Here is a 23313-nt window from a genome sequence, read left to right as displayed (position 1 = left end):
GACAACTGCCTGGATCAGTGAGACCGTGACTGCAGATGTGTTGGTGGGACTGGAGTCGAAGGCAGCCGGATAGGCGGCCTCGATCTCACGCCGGACGATCCTGGTAACATCGGCAGTGTTGTTGGGACGAGGAGCGTCGGCACAGGAAGATGTCGCTGGGGTGTTGGGCAGACGGGCAAACTGCTGGTCAATACGTCGGCTTTTGGCGAGTTCCAGGCGGCGGCACTCTCTTATAACAGCATCCACCGTGGCTACGTTGTTGCAAACGAGCAAGTTGAAGGCGTCATCGGCAATGCCTTTGAGGATGTGGGAAACCTTGTCTGACTCAGTCATGTGGGTGTCAACTTTGCGGCACAGAGCCAAGACGTCCTGAATGTACGTGACATAGGGCTCTGTTGACGTCTGCACACGGCCGGAAAGCGCCTTCTGCGCGGCAAGTTGTTGACCGTAGGGGTTGCCGAACAAGTCTCGAAGCTGTGTCTTAAGTGAATCCCAACTGGTGAGCTCATCTTCGTGCGTGCGATACCAAACTCGAGGTGTGCCACCGAGGTAAAAGACTACGTTGGCGAGCATAATAGTAGGGTCCCACCGGTTATTGCGGCTGACGTGTTCATACAGGCTGATCCAGTCATCGACGTCTTCCCCATCTTGGCCCGAGAATACGCCAGGATCACGGGGAGCGGGGAGAGTGATGTAGGTCGTCGAAGTGGCAGCAGGTGTCGGAGCCGGCGGAGTCGGGTTGTCGTCGCCGGGAGCCATGAAGGAAGGCTCGACGTACCGTCCACTGCGAAGCTCCGTGACGAGGTACAGGGAACGTCCACCTCCACCAGATATGTTACGTAGGAAGACGCAGACGAAAAGCTATGTACAAATATATTTACAAGGAAAATACGCTGCGCTTGGCCAAGAGGCAACAGCCCGCGCTAGCTTCTCATCGTCGTCGTCGTCTTCACACTGCTGGCCTTTCGTGATCGCGCATATTGTGCCGTAGCAATATGATTTTGCATACATACATACATACATACATACATACATACATACATACATACATACATACATACATACATACATACATACACACAGTAAAGGAAAGGCAGCAGGGAGGTTAACCAAGCTGAGCTTGGTAGATTACCCTGCACTGTAGAAGGACGAAAGGGGACTGAGAGATAACAAGTTCACACTTAACACGTTTACACACAACAATATAGCGTTCATTGTTGAGTCAGTCACAAGCGGTCATAGAGGTTGGTGCATTTCATAAATCGCAGCAGTGCTTTTGTGAATGTGTAAATCGCAGACGCATGAGGCCAGGGTCCCTAGCTCTTCAATTCTGTGAAAAGACTGCCATCCAAGTGCGCTAATGCTGCTCGAAGGGTAATGCTTCCTCCCGTCTTCGTGAAAGAAAAAAATTGTCATCCACCAAAATGTAGTACAATGTTTCGTAGGAGACCCGTACGAATTACTCAGAAAAAAAAACTTCGCAATTAAGAAAAATTCGTCCTGGTCCGGCATTTTGTCTCGTCTTCGTGTGTTGGACAGTTACACTGGACATGTTTGGTCGTTTCTTCTACGCCACATGTATATTCCACTAGCGGCAGTCCAGGCACTGTTTAGCACTGACGGCCGAATTGGCCCCACCATCAATCTTCGTTTCCTATCAGCTGTTTCACCGGGCTCACCGCAGTGAAAGCGACGCAGAAATCGCCATTGAGCGGAGGAGGACACATATCTAAGTCGACCAAGGAATGAGGCCATTTCTTTTCTTTCTCTTCTGGCAACAGCTCGATGAAGCACAGCTCACTGAAAAACAAAGGAAGAAAATTTATGATTAGGAGCCTGGTAAAAAAGTTTCCGCCATCTCGACAGCGCACCGTTGTCGGAGGATGTTATTTTAGGCCCTTGGCCAGATGCTCAATCGAGTTTGAAGGCCATCCAGGCATTACTTAACTTTTTAAAAATTACTGGCCTGGATTGCAGACTTTGAGCATGCCAAATTGCTTGCCATATCTTCTACATCTTCCTTCTATCATCATCGTCACCCATCATACACCTCTTTCTTCCCTCTTTCTTTCCCTCTTCCCCTTCCCCCAATGCCGAGTAGCTGGCTAGAGGAATATACCTCAGGCCGACCTCTCAGCATTTCGTATCATGAAACTTCTCTCTCTCTCTCTCTTTCCGCCATGAAAGCCGACAGCCTGAAGGATATAATGTAGCATAGAAAATTGCCAAAAAAAAAAGATTTTTAATTGCGAAAAGAAGAATCTGCACGAGTGAAAACTATATAGGAAATAGAGAAACGAGCCGAAAGGGTTAAGAGTGAGCAGGACTCATAACTCGGAGGCAATGAATGAAAAGCAAAAGAAAAAGGAAAATTGTTTCAGGCAAAAGGCGGGTGCGAGAGAAGCACAAGGTAAATGGAAGCCTTCATAGGAAATGGGAGGTGCTCGGCGGCGGAAGGGTCAAGAGGGAAGGCGCCGAAAGAGCGCTCAAACTTGGAGAAGAGAGGGTTCCGCACCCACGCGATGGCTGCCCAAGGGGGTGGGAGCCGCGTGCCCCTCGCCACAGCAGCAACGTTGGCCATCAGCGCGCGGGCGAACGCGGGCGGCGTGGTGGCGGCGGCGGCGCGCTAGCGGCGGCGGCGGCGTTGCGGGGCCCCGCGGGCGCCCTCGTAAGAGCCACGCCGCTCAATCGCGGGCTCCGGACTCCTCGCTCCCGGAGGGTCTGGACCGCTGCTCCAGCGTCACCGCGGCCGGCCGCTTTGCCTCGGCGTCTGCACGTCGCAACGAACGTCGCCACGCGATGAGCGGGTTGTGCACCAGCGCCTGCCGCCTCGTCGTGCTGGTAGCTGCGTTGTGCTGGCCGCCTGCTTTGCCGCTCGTACCCGGGTGAGTTGGGGCGATTAGATTGTCCCGGGAGATGGCCGAGGAACGATGAGACCACGCTGCCTCTTTCAAATTAGTTGAGGGCACTCCAGTGGTGTGAGGTGAAAGTTTGGGAAACGCTCTGTCAGAGTAATTACGAGATGGAAACCGCGGTTGGAGTCAAAAGTTTGTTCTCGCGTGAAGGTGTGCGCCCGCGCGTGGCGCCGCATTTTTAGGCGCCCGCGAAATGTAGCTGTAGAAGTGTGTGCTCTGGGACAGAAAATCGGAAATGTGACGCTGAGTGTTGCAATTGTAAAAAGCGAAAAATAATGTTAGATATATTCGTCTGTCTTGCCAGTGCATTTAGCAGCTGTTATATATTTTTCTTGGGGTTCCCTTAACAAGATTCAATAGAGCGAGAAATTTTGAAACCTTATTTTCTTCTGTGAGGTAGTAGTTCTAAGGAACCTGCTAGGTTTTGCTAGACGCTATTGGGTCTAGCCTCAAAATTGGTTCAGTCTCAGTTTGTCTTTTATGAGTATACTATTATTATTATTACCTGACTTTAATTTCCTGATAAACATCGCAGAAAGCATCTTCAATTATGGAAGCTATGATGTAAGCCATATTTGAAGGATTTATTTTCTGAGCTGAGACAAGAAGCACACCACCTATTTTGCGTACTTCATAAAGGCTCTGGATTTTTGAGTTGCCACCCGAGAAGCTAAAAATTCGCGTAGATGTGTTGCTGAACCTTGATATATGAACCTTTATAATAATATACGTCTATCTAGATTTTCTAAATGAACATTTATTTCGCCGTTATTTTTGAATGACATGAATGTACTGGTCTCAATTTTTTCTCGTCGTTACTAAAACAACAATACACCAACTTGCCTTTGAAGATTTGAACACTACGCTATGTATACTCTATTTCTTTGTCTTCATTTTATGTCCCTACTTTTTATTTCAACGGCATTGCTCGCACCAAGGGTTCGTAAAATTTGACTGTACCTTTCTATGGGGGGAGGGGGGGGGGGGGTATGTTTACTCCTGTTTGCCTTGTGTTCCTTCCAGTAAAAGAACTTCTTCGGCCCTCGGGCCGACGCTTTTGAGCTTGTTACTTGAAATGCCCCCTGCCGTCTCAGCGGCGCTTATTTAAATACTCTTGCTTTCCTCCCGACGTAGGAATTTCCGCAAAAATACCGTGCCGTGACTTGCTTATAACGTCTCTAGTTGCGCTGCTCGATTGAAGTATTGAGTTTTATTCGCTTATTGCTTTAATTACTAGTATAGGTATGCGATCGTGTTCGCATTTCTCCTTAATAGAATATATGGAAGCGCCTTATTCTTTGCATTTTGCCGTCAGAACCATTTGAGTCTCGAGTGGAAATCAATAATACAAATACAATTACACACCACTTTATTTGGCTATTCGGTTAGTAGGGGAGTAGATGATAAAATATAATATATGTTGTTCTGGCCACTCGTCTTTTCCTCTTGTTCTCTACATTTGAATGAAACCCTAGAAAGAAACAGTCAGTGTTCCAACGAAGAATGTTCATGCCTATCTGGAATGCAGGAATGTAAACAGCCATATCCACCATTTGTTTGCAGTATTTTCGCCTAGCAATTTCGGGCGAATTCTTTTCTTTTGTGTGTGTGTGTGGGGGGGGGGGGGGGGGGGGGTGCATTGGGGATGGTTTCCGTAGCCAGCAGACGGTGAATTTATTTTCATATGCAACTATTTTCGACAAATCTGAGTGTTTGTTCGAATGCAAAACGTAATATGTGTGCTGGGTTTGCAAATCTCTGCAAACTTGCCCAATTTGTCACCAGTTTATATTAAGCTGGGATTGAATGTTGATACAAATGTAAGGTGCTTTGCTACCGACTCGCTTCTGAAAAGGCGCCTTTAGGAACAAATATAAAAAATGTTAATCACACATTTTTCTGTTTTATCTCGTATAACCAGTTTCAGTTCCATGTTTGCTATCAAGAAGCAAATGGAACGTAAGGACAAAGGTAGTGCACACTCGTGAGCATAAAAACTTCTGTATGCCTTGTAAGATGTACCCGAAAGCAAATAATCGTAGCCGAAACATTTTACCGATGTTGCGCAGCTCCAAGGGGTAATGTTTTTACTAATCATAGTATCAGCTTGCTCCATCGCTTATAAATTCCGCGATAAACCAGCGTACATTTCAATTGTATTACAAATCTCCCTTTACTCCATAAATGAAATAGGTTTGCAATCATTCCGCTAAAAACGACCCGTACTTTGTAGGTATTAAACATTGCAAGTTGAAAATTATTTATATCCATGAATGTATGGGAGTTTATTACGTAAGAGCTCATTTGATTGATTCTGACCAAATTTCAAAGATTAGGCTGACATAATTCTAGTTCATATTCCAAGTAGCAAATTCCATATTTTATACTTTTACATGAAATATTATATCAATTAAAATAAACTTTTCCGCTGCGTATACCCACTTGCCTCTTAATACATTAATTTTGACGAGAATATTAAGAAAGAAAAAGTATCCACGGCACGTTTTCCTTTATTTTTTGTTGGAATCCCTCCACGCACAAAAACATTAAAAAGCGCGAGTGAATATTTATGTTGCTATCCGCCTCCTCTTTCTTCGCAAGCTGGTTTGAAGCGTCAAAATTTGTCGCACAATACATTTCGACAACATAAATAAAGAATTGTCTATAGTAAACTAACAAAAATGAAACAGAAATTGCTGAAAGCAAGAACTTATACATGGACACCGTGGTTGCTAAGCATTAACAAACTACAGTTAAACAAGACAAAGAAAAGAAGATAAATTGAGACAAGCCTCAAGCAACGAGCAACGTGAATACAGCTATACCGCCTTCTGCGATTTTCTGATTCTTGTTCACGCACTTCTGTTGCTTCTCGAAGAGTTTCTTTAGTTAAATGCAAAACAAGATGCTTGAGGCCCTGGTCGCGTATGTAGATTGTTTACGGTGCCAAAAATCTAAGCTGCGCTACATACTTCGTACATACAAATTCTTGTGGCTCAATGCTATTAACCACTTATGAGCCACCCCAATCGGCCGTTAGATAACGGCGACAGCGTGGCAGAGCCCCACATGGATCCCTGACGAAGCGCGAAGTGGGATGGAATTAGAATAGACTCGTTACATTATCCCGGCCTCGAATTTCAAGTAGAAGGACGTTTCTATACTTCAGCACCCTAAATTGCTTAACCGAGGAAAGTAATAACATACAAAGAACATTGATCACATTCTACATGACAACTCATCGAATCACTGCTTTGTCCCGGTAAAGCGGCGTATGGCTAAGAAGGATGGAACTTCGCCACTTAACTAGCATTGCGTTCCGGAAGCATGGTACGGCATGTGGTCAAAATCGCTTGTAAAGCAATTCGTCACAATCAAATGCCATGAAAAGTGTTACGCTCACTTTCTTACCTTGCGCTGTATGGAAACTGACCTGCTTCCCATTGGTCGCCTTCGTAAACTTAAACTGCATAGCGCTGGCTGTCAGTTGGTTTAGGCGAAATAATTCAACGTCAGTTGGACACAATTGAACCCTTTCGCACCCCAAAATTTGTTTAAGTTAGAAAATACAGTATATAGGATTCTGGCGTTCTTACACACAGTTGGAGTCTGTTTGCACGCCTCTCTGTGTACATCATCCCAGTATACGCCACAGATCTGCCTTTGTCGCTGATGTGGAAGTATCGACTGCACCCGCAAAATACAAACGAGGTCGACGATGACATTGAAGATGGCCACCGAAACGGCGTCACAGGGCGATGTGATGTGACGCGTAGGAGAAACGAACGTGACTTGTTTGCGGACTCTCAAAGCTTTCACCGGAAAAAACAAACAATGGGAGTGACTGGTATAGGTGGCGCCGTCCTCTGCCAAAACATGTCACGTTCAGCGGTCCCGCCGACCAAAATCGGTCTGGCCTTCTAAAGTTTGGCGCCTGTAGGCCCGTTCTTTTTCAAAACTCGCGTGGCGAACGCCATTTCCACGGAGCATAATTTTATAAAATGGCTCGGGAGGACACCCCACCCATTTATCCGTCTCTACGTGCCACGCCCTTTTAGGGTTTTTCAAGCTCGTATTTCATTATGGCTTTCCGAGCTCTTGAGCGCCTGGAGCTTAAATGAAACAATCTTTAGATCACCGAGAAAGTAACTTGACGGGCTGCCGTTGGATGATTGGAGAGCTTTTAAGGCACTGTGGGTTATTTATTTCTTGCGCCGCTTTATATGTCAATAATAATCAATCAATAATTTATTCATGCACTTAATGTGGCCTTAAATGCCTGAAGACATTACATAAAGTGATGATCACCAGTATCATATTGGCGTGCCCTATAGCAAGCGAGATGGGTTGTTGTTAGGCTTAAATTTCAAGCTTTGATTAGGTATCTAATATCCATATATATCTCATCGACGTCATGATACTTCTAATATGACGCGAACACCCGAAGTGGTGTAACAGCGCCAAGCATTTCTGGTTCGGTGATCATTAGTTCCATAAAACTGCCTAATAAAGCAAAAAAATAAATGGTGATAGCTGAAAGATACGGTTCTCACTAGTGCGGCAATGGTTTAAGCACCCTGTGCTGGATGGATATCAGTTACTTCTTTATACTATTATTGCGTATACTAATAATAATATCCAATGTTTGCTTCCTTATTACACATATTCCAGGAAAATTTTATACGTTCGTTTAATGGTCATATTTCCAGCTTGGCTCCTTTCATGCTGTACTTTCGCCAACGAAATAAAAATAATAAATACGAAATAAGAAATAGAAACAATTAAATGACAGTTCTGTAGCATAAATGTTGAAAAATATTTTAGTCATGTAATCTTTCAGTGCGTGTAACCAATTTCTTTACAACAATTTAACCATGCGACACCGCTCACGTTGCACAGGTTTCGGGCCTTCCGCACAGAAACTGGAATATTGGTCGCTCTTGTTTTGAAGGAACGTGCGACAAGGTTTTGGGCAGTAACTTCATGAAGACTCGTTCAACAGCACCAGCATTCACAGAGGCAATGGTACTCTATAACCGCTGGTAAGCTTGAAAGAAACATAACTCCTGAATGCAATCACGAACATTGACAATGTCCATGGCAGACAGGTTTCACGACCCTAATCATTGAAGTTATAATGCCAGGAAGATTCTCAAGCCTGCCTAAATACATAAGTTGAATAATACTGCGTAACCGCAGATAATTAAACAGAGAGAGAAAGAGAGAGATAAACATCTATATATTTACGGAAAGGCAGAGAGGTTGGCCTCAGCAATACTTTGATTTTGTCTACTGTACACAGTGGTAAAGAAAAGGGGGAGAAAGGGGCTGATGAATGATGATCATATGAAAAGAAGGTGCATACATACAAGTCCACAACGTCCACAAGCCCAGTGGCTTATAGAAAGGCCTTGATTACAAGTGCCGCTATAGCGGAACGTGTAATCAAGGGCGCGCTATTTGCATCAGGTCAAGGGCCCAAAAGAAACTCCTCTGATAGCGGCCTGTTATCCGCGTTTTCGATGGATGAAATCAGTTTCTGTCGTTATTGCGCGTACACGGGATAAAAGAAAACTCAGCCTTAAGTAAACAGATGCTGCTAAAAAATGTAGCAAAGTTCTGCGGTAAGCCAAGCCTTAGTAGCAAATAACGCAAATGCTGCAACCTAAACAAAATAGATACGTTGTTGCGTAAAGATATAACTATGAATGTATGCCTAACGACGATGCTCTGCTAAACGCGTTCAATATATTTCCCGACCTTTCCTTACCGGAAAGAAAAAGTCACCAGTATAATTGTGGTTTCTGCGATAAAATTGTGCATGGAATTCCAGTCAACGCTTCCGCCTTGCGCAGTTCAAAAGAGCACATTGACAAAATCCATCGGATATGCCGTAACTAGAGGCTTTCTTTCATTAAATAAGAAAGAGAGAGGAAGGACCCCTCGTCATCGCCACGATCACTCTCTCACTCACCCTCTCTCTCATTTATTGTGTCTGTAGGAGAGGTTGGCATCATGGGTGATGCACGCTACTCTTTCTCGCTGGGGCAAACAGTACTTAGCAAAGATGGGCCGGCTCAAAGAAACAAACGAGCAGACAAAACAAACCATGCATGTCAAAGGTAGGCCGTCTAATACAAACAGGCTTTCTTGTTGAGGTACCTTCCTTTGAGTTCCTTAACGAGGATTCATCGCAGTGGTAGAAAAAAAATTCTTGCACTTTACTGTCCCATAATGGTTAGCCTGGTAACTACCCATACGTTGCACAAAGAAGCAGATGCTTGAAAGATTTGAAAAAGTAATTTGTCAAAGCTCCGTTTCTGAGGCAGAAAAAATGTATAATAGTTTCTCATGTATGCTATGGTCGGGGTACGTCGACGGAAAAGTAAGGCGCTCAAGTTTATGTGCCCATTAACTCTATTAAGCGTCACGTCGTGGTCTGCTATAGAATGCGAAAGTGAATATAAAAGAAAAAATCAAAGTGCTAAAAGAAAACGCCGCCCATGCACCCCGTACAGATGGTAAACCAACCAAGCTGTAATGTGCGGCCCCGGTGTTTATCTAGATGTCGACGTTATCGCTGCTCTGCTTCGCGGACCCAAACCGCCGGATTCTCGGCCCGACGTCGCCGTTGGGGATCTCGCTAGGCCGATGCGTCGGCAGTGTAGCGTTGCCGCTTTAGCTACGCTTCTCGGACTATATAGCTCGGCCGCACGAGCCGACGGATCGGCCCGGCATTGCCGCTTGCGCTCCGCATCGCAGGCACGATCTTCTGCCTAGGCGAGATCTCTCACTTTCCTGCTCTCGGCGCTGTTGGTCTTAGGCTAGCTGCTCCTCGGGAGAACGAACGATACGCGACTGTCCCATGGCGAAGTCGGAGAGAGACTGCTGCGCGCGCTCTGCTGCGAGAGAGAAACGACGTCACTGCTGGCGTTGCCAATGGTGCGCCGCACGTTCTGCCGGAGGGCTTCTGTGGTCGGACTGCGAGGGTTTCGCCTATGCATATACAGCGTCGCTGTAGAAAAAAAAAAAAATTTATGAGCATCGAATTTACTGTAACGTGCCAAGTATTATAAAAGGCATTATTGAATATATTTAACTTTAAGGCCAGATTGCCATTCCAACATGTGGTCATCACATATATCCCTTTCATCCACAGGATGCTACATAACGCCCGTGAAATCTAAAATACATCTGCTCCCCCTTTATGAAGAAAGTCAAAAGCAGGAGATAAAGAATTGCACTGGTCTGAATAGAGCGGTACTCGCGTCATATCTGCGAGTGTCCCTAAATAAACTCAGAGCAAATAAACTAGGTGGCAAATATTTGAGGCCTCTGTTCTTATTCGTACGTCCGCATTCTGAAAATAAAATGCGAGCATTCGACCTTCCACAAAGGTTTGTTTCCACGAAAGTTCAGTTGCTCCATTTGTGCTTACACTCACAAAGCCTAAATCAATATAACTTTTAAGCACAACACAAAGATTTTTTTTCGTCCATAGTTCTACTATATAGCGATAGAAAATTTGACTACCCACGAGTTAAAGACGGGGCGATAATAGCTGCTTGTAAGCACCTGACTTGTTCACAACAGGCTACGAAAATGAGCGCTTTATAGGAGAGGGCAAGCGTGGCACCGATCCATATTGTTACGTAGAAATCGGCTCCGGAACGATTATATACAGGTATATCTACAAGCGCATGCATGCATGTAGCACTGCCGAGAATGAACAGGCCACGCCAGGTTATAACGCAGTCATCCTCATCGTCTCTTATACCTGTGTCACACGGGCACATTTGGAAGGCCTTCCAGTCAACGGCCTTTGAAACGCGACAACTCTATCGACTCAAAGCAGTTGTCGCGCTGCTACACGGCACTTTTGAAAGGCCGTTGAGTGGTTCAGGCGTTTCTCGCAAAATTGTGTGGCGCTGCGGATCTTTATTTTCATTTTCATGTCACGAAAAGTTAAACAACATTAAAGCCATTTAAAAACACTATAATTTCTTTTATGTTTGTTTTTACATTAAAAAAATTTGTTTATACATTGCCATACATATATGTTTAGTTTTTAAGTTGTTGAGTAGCGAAACTGCGGCAACGTTGCGCCTCTCGATGCGGCTGCCGTTTTGGTGTGTGTTCGCACATATAAAGTGGCAAAAACACTTTATTGAATAATGAATAACACTCATATATAGTATTTTTAGAGCATTTGGTTTGATTTGTTCTTTCTAACCGTGAGTACGAGCACATTGTGAACGAGCGGGCATGTTCGCGCTGTTTCCGCTTCAGTTGCTCAAAGGCCATTGAGATTTCGATAGAGTTGTAGGGTGCTCCGTTGAGTCGATAGACTATTGACTCGGCGGCCTTCGAAACCGCCCGTGTAGCAGCTCGAACTTGACCCTTGAGTCAACTGACTATCGGTTGGAAGGCCTTCCAAACGCCCGTGTGACACGGGTATTAGTTCATGATAGGCTTGCTCTTGGTCACTGAAATAACTGTTTCGTAGCACCATCACGCCCCACAAGGGGGACAAATAACACGACACTGATTGCCGTGTAACTGCTTAGGCAAAGGAGAGGAGGAGAAACAAAGAAGAGGAAAGACAGGGAGGTTAGCCAGTGTAAGTACCGGCTGGCTACCCTGTACTGGGGAAAGGGGTAAAGGGAATAAAAGGTGAAAGAAGAAGAGGAGGAGAAAAAAAAGAGAAATCGGAAAATTCAAAGCAAAAATGTGTTTCAGCCACCTACGGGACCATAATGTATATCTCTGCTGCTACAAAAATAAATTAAAAGAAAAGAAAAAAATATGCTGTGACGCCATTTGATCGGGAGTGGCTCTGGTAAAACGCTGCTGCCACACTAGAACCGGAGTCTGAATCACGTTCCACAGAGCCTCTTGCAACTGTCTCTCGTGGGCTCTGCTTCTTGCCAAAGCCCTGACAATTCTTCCACAACGTAGCCGGCCTGTGTACACAAGAAAGTACTGCATAGGGCTGCGTCTCGCGGTGTATTTAATACTGCAGCTTGAGTTGTGCAGGAGAGAACACTTAGGAGCCGAATGTTGGTCCGCGGTGACGCACTTAGAGACGTAAGAGCAAGCGAGTACTGGACTGGTCAGCCGTCTTCTCTAATGGCTATTGCGCAATAACCCGGTCGGCACCTTTTCAGCAGCCCTTAAGGACCGGGAGTAGAGTGTTACCTCTTCTCACTTTCGCAATTTAAGAATTAGATTATGCATGCAGTATATATAAAGACCGACTACACTATACAGTTGTTGCCGCTAATTTCTACACAGTGGCATTATGATTACTCGCATAATGCTCAGTTTGCAGTGTAAAAATGTGGTTATTGGGTGCACAGAGAGGTACACTGTTAAAGAGAACATGTACAATTACGCGGCTTCGCGACAGGCGACTTGTAGTTGGTGGCGTTGGCACATTACTTCACCCTTTTCTGCAATGCACTGACATATCAGCCGACACTGATAGCTAGAGCTGCAGCAAAGGGGGAGCGTTATTCAACTTTTCAAAAAATCAATAAAAGGGAGAAATACACATTTATGCGAGAGACTGCTACGTTCAAGATATGTGTTTAAGGAACAGCGGGTGTACAGAATTTTTCAGATGCTCATTTTCTAAACTGTAGGGTTTACGTCTTTGGGGTAGCCGTAAAACTCAGTCGGGATTGAAAATGGAGCAGGATTTGCCGGATTTTATTGATACAGCTTTCAGATTTTTGACTGTCTTTTTTGGTTCGACGCAACCAATGATTTATTAATTGGTTTACAGCAGTGCGTGGTGAGAACGCAGTGACAGATGTCCGGTCTTCGATGATTAATAATTAATGCGAGACAAAATCGGACGCAAGTTGGCTAGTTCGCTAACAGGATTAGTCTAGCCGAATCAAATTATCTGCACGCAAAAGAAAATTAGTGTGGTAACCAGTGGCGCAAGTAGGCCGTCTGGCGCCTGGGGCCCGTAGGTCTTCTGTCACCCTTCCCCCCTGGGTTTAGTCAGGAAAGCGAGGATATCAAAAATTTCCTGGGAGGGAGGGGCGCACAGCCGCCTTGGATACCGCGACAATTCTTCGGCACTACACATCGGGTATATCGGGCACATGAACTCGGGCTGCTGGTTACCGGAGCATTCTTTACCATTTACTCCTACTCAAGCCGGCGTAGAGAGGGGAGTCTTCAGACATATACGACAATCCCCCCACCCCAGCTGGCACCCGGGGCTCACGCCCCCCCCCCCCCCCCCCTCCCGTTACTACGCCACTGGCTGTAACTGCTGCATTGAGGGTGCTGCTGGAACACCGCCCCCATCGCTCGTCGGCCCATAATGCGGTGAAGGCCCCTTTGTGCTTCTTGAGGACGACGGGCTTGTGTGAACGTCGGTGACTATTAATGCAATTTCTATTAGACCACACGCGTCAGCAAACTGACCGCTAATTTCCTTCTTTCCTTCCCTCCTCTCTCTCCTTGTCATCTTTGCTTCCCCTTTCCCATTCCTCCGGTGTAAGTTAGCCAACCGGACGTTATTCACGTTAACCTCCCTGCCTTCTGCTTTTCTCTTTCCTCCCTGCTTGAGGGAAAAATTTTTTGTCGCGTTTTCATTGCGTTGAGAGCGATGCGGCTCTGTAGTTACATCGTTCGCCCATAAAAGTGTTTTCAGGCTATAAAACAGTAGATTTAGATGCGTAAGTAACGACGCCTTGGTTGTTTGAGAGTGCGAAAAAGGTGTATTCTGCATAATTTCAACGTACAGGGTTAAACGCAGGAAAGTTATAATAATGCAGCAGGAAGCAGTGAAATTCATTGTAGAAAGCATGAACATTGTGATCTTCTACGTAAACTTGAAAAAGAAAAATATTACATACCTCATACTCAAGAGAGGTTACGCTTTGTCCACTTGGACATGAGATTCCCAAAAATGAGTTTAGCGATATCTTGGAGATTAAGAGGAAATAGAAGATTTGAATTTATTTTTGTTGTCTATAGGAGATATATCGAGTATATCTAACTTCAAGGTACTTTGTCAGTTATATATTGCTTCACCGATATCTACAGCCCTCCGCCATCTCATCTATATACGCTGACGCCTATAAGTTGAAGCTTGAATTCTAGTTTAAGACCTTGAAACTCCCATTTTGCAAAACACTGCTTCACTAAACAGGGCTGCACTCTAACGCACTAGATAAGAGCGAGTATTCGCCGTACGTGGCGACACGCTGAAATATATCATCGTAGATGAGTTCGGAGAGCGACCTCGTACATGGCAGTACTGTTGACGTTGGCGCTTTGGCCATAAGAAGCGAAATTAATCATTTACGCAACAGGAAGCTGCATAACGCAAATCTACTAGCTATAACGTTGTCGACCACCAGGAGGGATACTTACGCACAGCGAGGCTCCCTTCTTCGCCTCGTTCCTTATTCTAAGCGCCTTTTCCAAAAGTAATCTCTACACAATTATTTCGGGTAACAACAAAGTTCAGTATCACTCGAAAAACGAAGCATCGATTGCGATAGCAACTTAGTAGCGGGCTATACGAAGTAAATATAGTAGTTTTATCGGCCACGTAAACTTGGAAACATTCCCTTACTAACTAAATTAACCAGCATGATGTCGGCACGCACAGGCAACCACAAACACATCACACTCGATGACCGTGACAGTTGCTGTCAAAACAATGGCGTGAGGAAAAGCGGCAGTAGCAGCGAGTTAAGTGACCTTCGTGCTGTCTATCACTTCAACGCAAACTGAGCGCTGAGAATACACAGCAGGCGCAAAAGCTACGAGCCTTCTGCAAATTGCTTTCAAATAGAGTCCACGAAAATACGGTTGAGTAGGACTAGCGGCTGGGACGGCGCATGCTTCGCAGTGAGGCGCGCAATGATGAAAACTACGGTGACGGCGTTGCGATCGAAGTGGGGTAGGCCGCATCAAGGTGTCGCCGTTGGGAACTGCTAACGATACTTTTTGAAATGGTCATTCGTACTATTTCGCGCGCTGGTATACATGCGTTCAGACCGCTGAAACGGTGTTTATAATTTGCTATGATATGTATTAATGCCATAGAAATAGATGCCTTTCTTTCTCTTCTTTATTTACTTTTAGTTTTTTTTAATGCCGCTCAGTGATTGCGCGTGCATTGCGGCTGCAATGTCGGCTTTCATTCTACTATGTTACTATGCGGTTCCATTTGGAGAACAAATATTTTTCTTGTTCTTAAAGCAGTATCTATCTATCGTCTGCATTTCTGCGCATATGGAAGTGCCTCTTGGCGGAGTGTTGTTTTTCCACCTCTGGTTAGTTCCGTGAAATCTCCAGTGTATGTAACAGTCGTCGCGCCTAGTTCGGTGGCAATGGACGTGGACCGTCCAGGGCGTCTGCTGGAGCCAGTGATGTCAGTGATGACCGCCTTCAGGAAACAGACTAAGCTACAGACTGGTAGCGACAGCGAAGGCACCCACGTCTACTCACTCAGCAGCGAGGATGCTTCTGATGACGATCACTTCGAACTTGTGCGGGGCCGCAAGGCGAAGAGAAGGAACACCAGGACTACTTCATCCTCCAGTACACAAACTGTGCGGCCCACGCGGAGCCCCGATGTCAACACAATCTTGTTTATGCTTGTGATACCCAACGATAACATGAAGCGGTTAATAGGCAATCTGTCTCGAGTCAGCTGGAGACCGTGGTGCCCAACGAAATCACGGACATTAGAGTGAACAACGGCAAAAATGTACTGGCGGTTGGTGTTCTCCATGCGGGGGCTCTTAGCGCCCTACGCAAGGTAACAAATCTTGATGGCTTGCAGGTGCACTGTCACATCCCGCTGGGCTCTGATGTCATCACTGGTGTCATATACGACGTAGACTTGGCAATTCGCAGCAATGACTTGCCAAATGTGGTTAAAGCAGCGAGTGGTGATGATGTCATTACTGATGTCTAGCACCTGGGCAACTCACGTTGCGTGAATATTGTGTTTAACGGCAACTGTCTGCCGTCGCACGTTAAGGTAGGCTACTTTCGTCATTCTGTCCGTCCTTTCATTCCGAAGCCTCTGAAGTGCTGCAACCACATGAAACTAGGACACGGGAGCAGCGTCTGTGTGAGCGAAAGAGTGTGCCCCCGCTGCGATGAGCCACACACCGCGGATGAATGTGCAGACACTGTCACAAAATGTTCAAAGTGCCGCGGATTTCATGAGGTTTCATCAAAGCACTGCCCAAAAATTAAGAAAGAAATCGCTATCTTAAATGAAATGGCAATATATCAATCCTCTCATCGAGAAGCCGCCGCTAAAATCAAGAAGCGATGCTCCCGTCGCAGACGTTCTTCAAGGAGAACTGCGTCGGTGACGCGTGCGCCACGTCCACTGTCACCTCCTCCACTGCCACCCAGGCCACGTACATTAGAAACGTCTATAAAGAAGGATAACGCACTGAAACAAATATGGACACCGAAGCCTGGTCTGCGCTGTCAGTACGGCAGCCACCAGCAGGATCACTGCACGTCGACGGAAGCAGTCCGCCCAGAGCATCTCCTGCCGATGAATTGACTGAACAGGATCGGCAAGTGGTTATGATGGTGCGATCAATAATGAATACGATTCCCATGCCAATGAACAAGCTGTAGACACCGACAGCTCAAAGCTCATTGCAAATACTGGATGCACTGAATCCAGTACTCGCAAGCCTCATATAAGCACCATGGCTCACCGAAACCTTTCTATTCGCAGTGGAGCTAGAAGTGCGACGATTTTTCAATGGAATGCCAGAGGCTTGAAGTCCAGCCTCTCGTATTTGCACCAATTTGTCTTGAAGAATCGGTTTCCTATATTAGTTATTTGTGAACCGAACGTACCGACTCCTTACAGATTATCTGGTTACGAAGTTTTTGCTTCCTCCACATGCAAGGAACGAAGCAAGGTTGCCATTTACATCCGCACGGACTGGACCTATGTTACGCATACTGTTCAGCCTCATGACTACAACCAATACGTATGCCTCCGCGTCAGAAAGAACAAAGTGTCTTTCACTCTTATGGGTTGTTACATCTCCCCAACAAGGCAGTTTGACTGTGAAAGGCTGAAATACATATTAAAGGAAACTGATGCCCACTGGGTCATCACTGGAGACTTCAATGCGCACCACTTTCTTTGCGGAAGCACCAAGATCAACTCCAGGGTAAGAATGTTGTGTCGCTTGCCTCTGATTATGACCTCTGCATCATGAACGATGGTAGCCCGAAGTGTTTGCGGCGTCCTGCGCATAGCAGCTGCCTCAGCTTGACCTCAGTGTCACGAAGCTTCACGCCACATGGTAAATGGTTTCGTGACATCGAGACTCACGGGAGTAGTCAAATTCCCACCTACTTCAAGATTAATGGACTCTCTCGGTCCTTCTCTCATGGTGTCTTGAAGAGCGCTGATTGGACTATGCTTAGGTCACTTACGGAAGACGCGTACCGCGGAGATTTCGCCGGCAACGTCGACGGCACCATCGCCGAACCAATGAAAGCTGCCAAGTGTTTACTGTCGCTGTCGTCAAACCAAATGGATATCGACAGTGAACTCGAGAGACTTCATGCGATTCGACGGCGTGCAGAGCTACGATACAGATGCATTAAATCAATTTATGACCTCATAAATGCACGACGCATTCAGAAGAAAGTTCAGCGTAGCACAGACAAACTAGAGAGTGAGCGATGGAAGACATTCTGTGAATCACTCGACCCCCGTAAGCCGCTTTCACATATCTGGAGGACAGTCTGTGGTCTTCTTTAATCCCTGCAATAAGGACACTCATTCGTAGCCTTGGCCCTCCATCTTGGCCAAATTAAGCTAAGTGTGATGGAGGAATTCGGTGCGAGAGTCACTGGCAAGCCTTTCAACGCCAACATTGATATAAGTGACATCCCTGCGGATCGGATACCAGAAATGGACGTGTCCTTTGCCATGGAAGAACTCGAAGCTGCCCTGGCAGTTTCTAAACGATCATCCTCTCCAGGCTCTGATGGCGTCACTTATGCTGCCCTGGGACACCTTGGACAAGAGGCAAGAAAAGCGCTTCGGAACAGTTTCAGCAACTCATGGCCTAGAGGTACAGTTCCCCAGCAATGGAAGAGTTAAGTCGGCTGGTACCTTTGCTAAAGCAGGGAAAATCTCCGTTGGACTTGGCGGCATATCGCCCTGTTGCTCTGGCCAGCTGCATAGGAAATGTGTTGGAAAGCATGGCCCTTGCATGCCTGTAATTGTATCTCGAGCGTTACAATATCTACCCCACTTCCATGGCAGGCTTTCGTCGAGGTCAATCCTCAATTGATAGCGTCATTGACTTCACAACATTTGCATGTGCAACAGGGGAAATTCTGTAAGCGCATATCAGTTGCGCTCTTTCTCGACGTGAAAGGCGCGTATGGCAGCGTTGCAAATGACGCCTGCAGACTGTTGGAATCGGTAGCCGCATGCTTCGCTGGTTATCCGACTACATAACTCGCCGGTCATTTTTTGTACAAACAGATGGCCCCATAGCTGAATATTACACCTACCGCGACGGGGCTCAAGGAGGAGTATTGAGTGCCATGTTGTTCAATGTGACACTCATTGGACCAGCTGAAGTTTTACCAAAAACAATCGACCTCGCCATATACGCAGGTATATGCCTTTGGACTTCTGCTGTCACTCGCCTTCAGATTCGTGCACGATTGCAGCGGGCAGCTACTTTTACGTCAGTATACCTTCAAACACAAGGCTTGACTGTATCAACTGAGAAGTGTGCATTGATTGCATTCACACGTAAACCTATTCACACCATACCTAGTCTCCACTAATGGACACACTATCACTTATGGAAAGACCCATCAATTCTTGGGCGTAATAATCGAACTAAATCTTTCCTGGAGCCCATACCCTGGAGCACGTACCTGAAGGAAAAAAAAACTGTCGTCAATTGCCGAGGTACTGAGATACATGTGCGGGAAAACATGTGGCAGGTCTTTGCCCTCCATGCTTCAATTGTACATAGCTCAATGCCTAGCGGATCTACGCTACAGACTTCCACTGCTGTCCGTTACGTGCAAGTCAAATATTCGCTCATTGGAGAGCTTATAGGGCCAAGCATTGCGCACGTGTTTAGGACTTCCTCGCTGTGCGTCAACAGCTGCAGCAATTGTGCTCGCCAAAGATCATACCATCCAAACATACGTTGCTGTGGATTGCCTCAGGACGCATATCCGTCATCTTTCACGCGTCCCTGTTCATCAGTTGGCGTTCTTGCCGTCGCAGAGACCTTGTGCAACGTTTTCTGAATTTATAATCACCCATACAGATTGCCTTCTATTAGTATACATGCCAGTAGCAAGGTCTTATTGCCCTTGTGGTGCCTGCAGCAGCCCTAGATGCGCCTTAGTACTCCGGGTTTAAAGAAGAAGTCCAATCACCCAAAAATGGCTCCGGAACTTATGACACTGCTATTAATTAATGAGGCATACTGGAACCGAATACACATGTATAGCGATGGTTCAGTCTCACTTTCCAGCTCTTCAGGTGCTGTTGTCATTCTACGAAAACCACAATGAAATTCAAACTTTCACACATGACAGCTTCAACGGTGGCAGAGCTTGCTGCCCTGCGTGCCGCTGTCAAATATCTCCTGCAAAAGACAGCTCAGAAATGGGTCATCTTTCGCGACTCTAAGACAGCACTTCACAGTCTGCATATTGTCCTATTTTATAGGAGTCACGAGCAGCTGACATTAAATAAGAGAAGACCACCATCAAGCTACTGATAAAGATCATGAAATCATATTCCAGTGGCTACCTTGACATACCGGCATTGCGGGTAATGACCTCGCAGACGAAGCCTCTCGGTCGGCCCATCTGGAAGTCCGACCAGTTCCAATCCGCTTTACCCGGAACCGATGCTGCAAGAAAGCTTCATATCTTGGCTAAATCTATGACACACAAATACTGGTCTTCTTCCAACCTCCCGAATTGTCATCTTCATAGGGCTGGTCCATCCTTAAAGCTGCAAGTGCCATCAAAAGTTTCCCGCTCTGAGGCAACAGTATTGTGCCGGCTCTGGCTTGGTGGGGCATTTACGAAGGCATACTCGTTCCGTATTGGAATGAGAAATACACCCATGTGCGACTGTTGTGGAACCATAGAAACGATTGAACACATCTCATATCTCTGTATTCAGTACGACGTCGAGTGTGGCGCTCTCCGGACAGCATTGAACCAGCTCGGCTGTAGACCATTTTCGGAAATGAAGATTCTTGGTCCATGTCTGTGCACCTCGATGGTACAGAAAGCCACGAAAGCGGTGTTTAAATACCTGAAGTCTACATGTCTTGGCAACCGTGTGTATACTCGGCACGAACCTTCAAATGTGCGCTAAACTGTTCTGTTTCTATCTCCTCTCTCTCTCTTCGTCCCCATATTCTTCTCCCCATGCACGGTAGCAAACAGGACGGGCGTCTGGTTAGCCTCCCTGCCTTCCTTCCATTTCTCTCTCTCTCTCTCTCTCTCTCTCTCTGCGCATATAGTTTTCTATTTGTAGGTCTTGCGAAACGCATACGAAAAAAAATGTGTAAACTTCCTGCTTGGCACTTCAAAGAAATAAAACATATCTGCCCAATCCGGCGCCCTGTACTCAGATTTAGGGGAAGTATTATAGAAAAAGAAAGCTGCAATGAAATATTCCATGTAAGTTTCCGTCATCCTCGCGTAACAGAATACGGAGTAATTAGCACGGGTTCTTTTATTGCGGTCAGACCTCATGCGCCGAGAACAGTTTCAGGTATCCATTATATAGCTAATTTCTGGCTCATAAGCCGTGCGAACTTTTTTGTCTACTCAATTCCTAACAAAAAAAAATAAAAAAGGAAGAAAAGGCGGCATGGTAGCCTAATTATGTTTTCAGTAATACGTTTCATGTTTGCCACAAAATATACCATCAAAAGTTGGCACAACTTGATCTGCACCGCTCTGTCATAGTGCTGATAAAAAGCTACCTACGCGGCCGGTACTGCGACATCAGGGTAAATGGTCGGTCGTCAGAACTTTATTTGGTTACAAGTCTAGTTCCTCGGTGGTCGATCCTGGGCCCTCTTCTTTTCTCGCTGTTTATTCACGCCGTTTCAGCAGTCATTGAAAACTATTCAATTTTGTTATATTCTGATTACATGAAACTTTTCAAAGCGGTAAAAAATGTCAATGATTGCGCCGCTCTTCAGAAGGACATCGTGAATTTCGCGCCATGATGCACTGGAAACAAGCTGGTCATAAATGCATCAAAAACGGCAGTTGTATGCTTCACGTGGAAGACCAGCAGGACTTATTTACATATAGTGTTAAAGACATTCTCCTGCCAAGAGCTCAGGAAACAAAGGACCTCAGGGTCTACTTCGATAGCTCTCTCAGTTTCTCGCTCCCCGCTCAACAAACGAGGCAGCGCGCACTTGGAAGGGTTGGCACAGTATGTGGGGTGGCAGAGACTTCAAACAGCCTGGGCCATTTGTAACCTTATGTAAGAGCGCATGCGTCCCAGTTCTTCAGTACGCCTGCGTCGTTTGGTACGGCACTTGTAGGTCAAATTGTGAACTTCATGAAATTGTGCAAAAAAGCCTGCCAGCCCCATACAGCTAATACAGATACTCACTTTACCTACCCTCACCTGAAAACGCAACAAATGGAATGTGCTTTTTTCTCCACAAATTAATACATGCAATGATCTGCTGCTCACACTTGCTTTCCGATGTGCGCTTTTACATTCTGTAGAAAGGCACAAGGAAACAGCGCGCCTTTCAGCCTTCACATTATTGTGGCCCTCTATGTAGAGTGTAAGGGACATACAACGGCCATTCAGAGTGCCATGGATATCTTCATGCCTAATTTTATTATTTTCCTGAAAGGAGTTGCAGAGGAATTTCAATAACTGAACAAAATCTCTCATATCTGTTGTGTGTTCCGTCATTCTGTGATGCTTTTTTTTTGTTCCTCCCCTTTCGCTTTGTATTGTATTCATGTACACACTTTATGCCCTGTTAAAATCTGTATTCGCGAAATTCTTATTCTTCTTTTTACGCATGTGCGCGTGTGTATGTGTGCATGTGTGTGTGTGAGATTACATTGTTCTTCCTGTGCACTGTTATGCCGAGCGCACCAGGACTTTAATAAGCAGCTTTGATTGATTGATTGAATGATTGATTAATATAATCATTAGCAGAGCATCGTTATTATTATTATTATTATTATTATTATTATTATTAAGCATTTATTAATAGAAATCTGATATACATTATGCAGCTGGCGACTTGCAGCAGAACTGTGGTCGCTTGAAGTTCGCTGCATATTCCCCATACCTTTAAAACTTCATCTATCCTCATATATTCGTGCAAAATTACAAACTCCATGACGAAGGTGTGTTAAACGAGGCTTATAGAAGCGCTGTTTGTGTGTAAAAGAACTTTTGTTGTCAAGGCAGGTTGTCGATTGAAGGAAGGCTCATAGAACAAACTTCCTGTTTCAACACGTGCCATCAGCGCTTCTGATTAGAGCAGAAGCAAAATGAAGAGTCATAAACTTCTGGACATAGTTCCAACTCGCATGTTTCTGATATCAATAAACGGTGTCAATTCCACGGAGGTCAAAAGTTCTGGGCGCTAAGGCTAGAGGGAATTGAGGTCGAATGTCACTGGTGTGTGGCATGTGACCTCAACAGCGAGAGAAAAAGAAATTTATTCCCCGCGATGTGTTGAATAAAGTAAAATAATTGAGCCCGAAAAAGGACACGGAGGAGACTGAAGACCACAAGCGCATATTTAAGCGCCTTTTTTTAGTACCCTTCAGACTTGTCTGTGTCCTTTCTTGCGCTACTTTAATTTTACTTATGCTATGAACAAATTAGCCCAGCAACAAGCCGTGTTCAATAAATATTCCCCCCCCCCCCTACTCTATTTCTCATTCCAGATACGTTCGACATCAATCTCCTCGTCCCTAAGTCCCTGAGCGCTTAATCACCAGGGGCTTCAGATATTCTTTTGATACCAGGTGATGCTTGCACGAACATTTAATAACGAAAATAATAACGAGTTTAAGAAGGTGTTCTTAAATGTGTTGTAGACTTAGTCCGCACTAGAACGCGTTCATAAGTTCGTTATTATTTTTGTTACTAAATGTGACTGCAAGCAGCCCCAGGGAACATGTGTATTGTCACTACGTCAAAAATATTGTGGACTTTCGTTTGCTCCTGCGTGCACCAGATGCACTGATGCCGCGTGTTGTGAAGCTGCGCATGTCGAAAACTGATCTTAGCTGTGGGCGTTCCAATTGCTTGTTTCCTCTGAGTCCATCGTTCTTCCAATGCATGCTACTTCTTCTTTAGGTGAAT

At 45.6% G+C, this 23313-nt stretch overlaps 1 protein-coding gene across 2 annotated transcripts in view; it reads left to right on the top strand.

Moving 5' to 3' along the window:
• The first annotated feature begins 2231 nt into the window (after positions 1–2231).
• Positions 2232–23313, top strand: part of LOC126531388 (glycine receptor subunit alpha-2-like) — a 67710-nt gene continuing 46628 nt past the window's right edge. The window contains exon 1 of one of the 2 annotated variants that reach the window (XM_055071133.2): positions 2232–2885. In XM_055071133.2, the coding sequence (XP_054927108.1) occupies positions 2434–2885 (452 nt within the window). In that variant the 5' untranslated portion in view covers positions 2232–2433. The remainder of the gene's footprint in view (positions 2886–23313) is intronic. The other variant, XM_050178896.2, reaches the window with a different exon arrangement.

Source organism: Dermacentor andersoni, chromosome 5 (genome assembly GCF_023375885.2).
Source record: "Dermacentor andersoni chromosome 5, qqDerAnde1_hic_scaffold, whole genome shotgun sequence".
NCBI classification, from domain to species: Eukaryota; Metazoa; Arthropoda; class Arachnida; order Ixodida; family Ixodidae; genus Dermacentor; species Dermacentor andersoni.
This window is presented reverse-complemented; position numbering and strand designations above follow the sequence as displayed.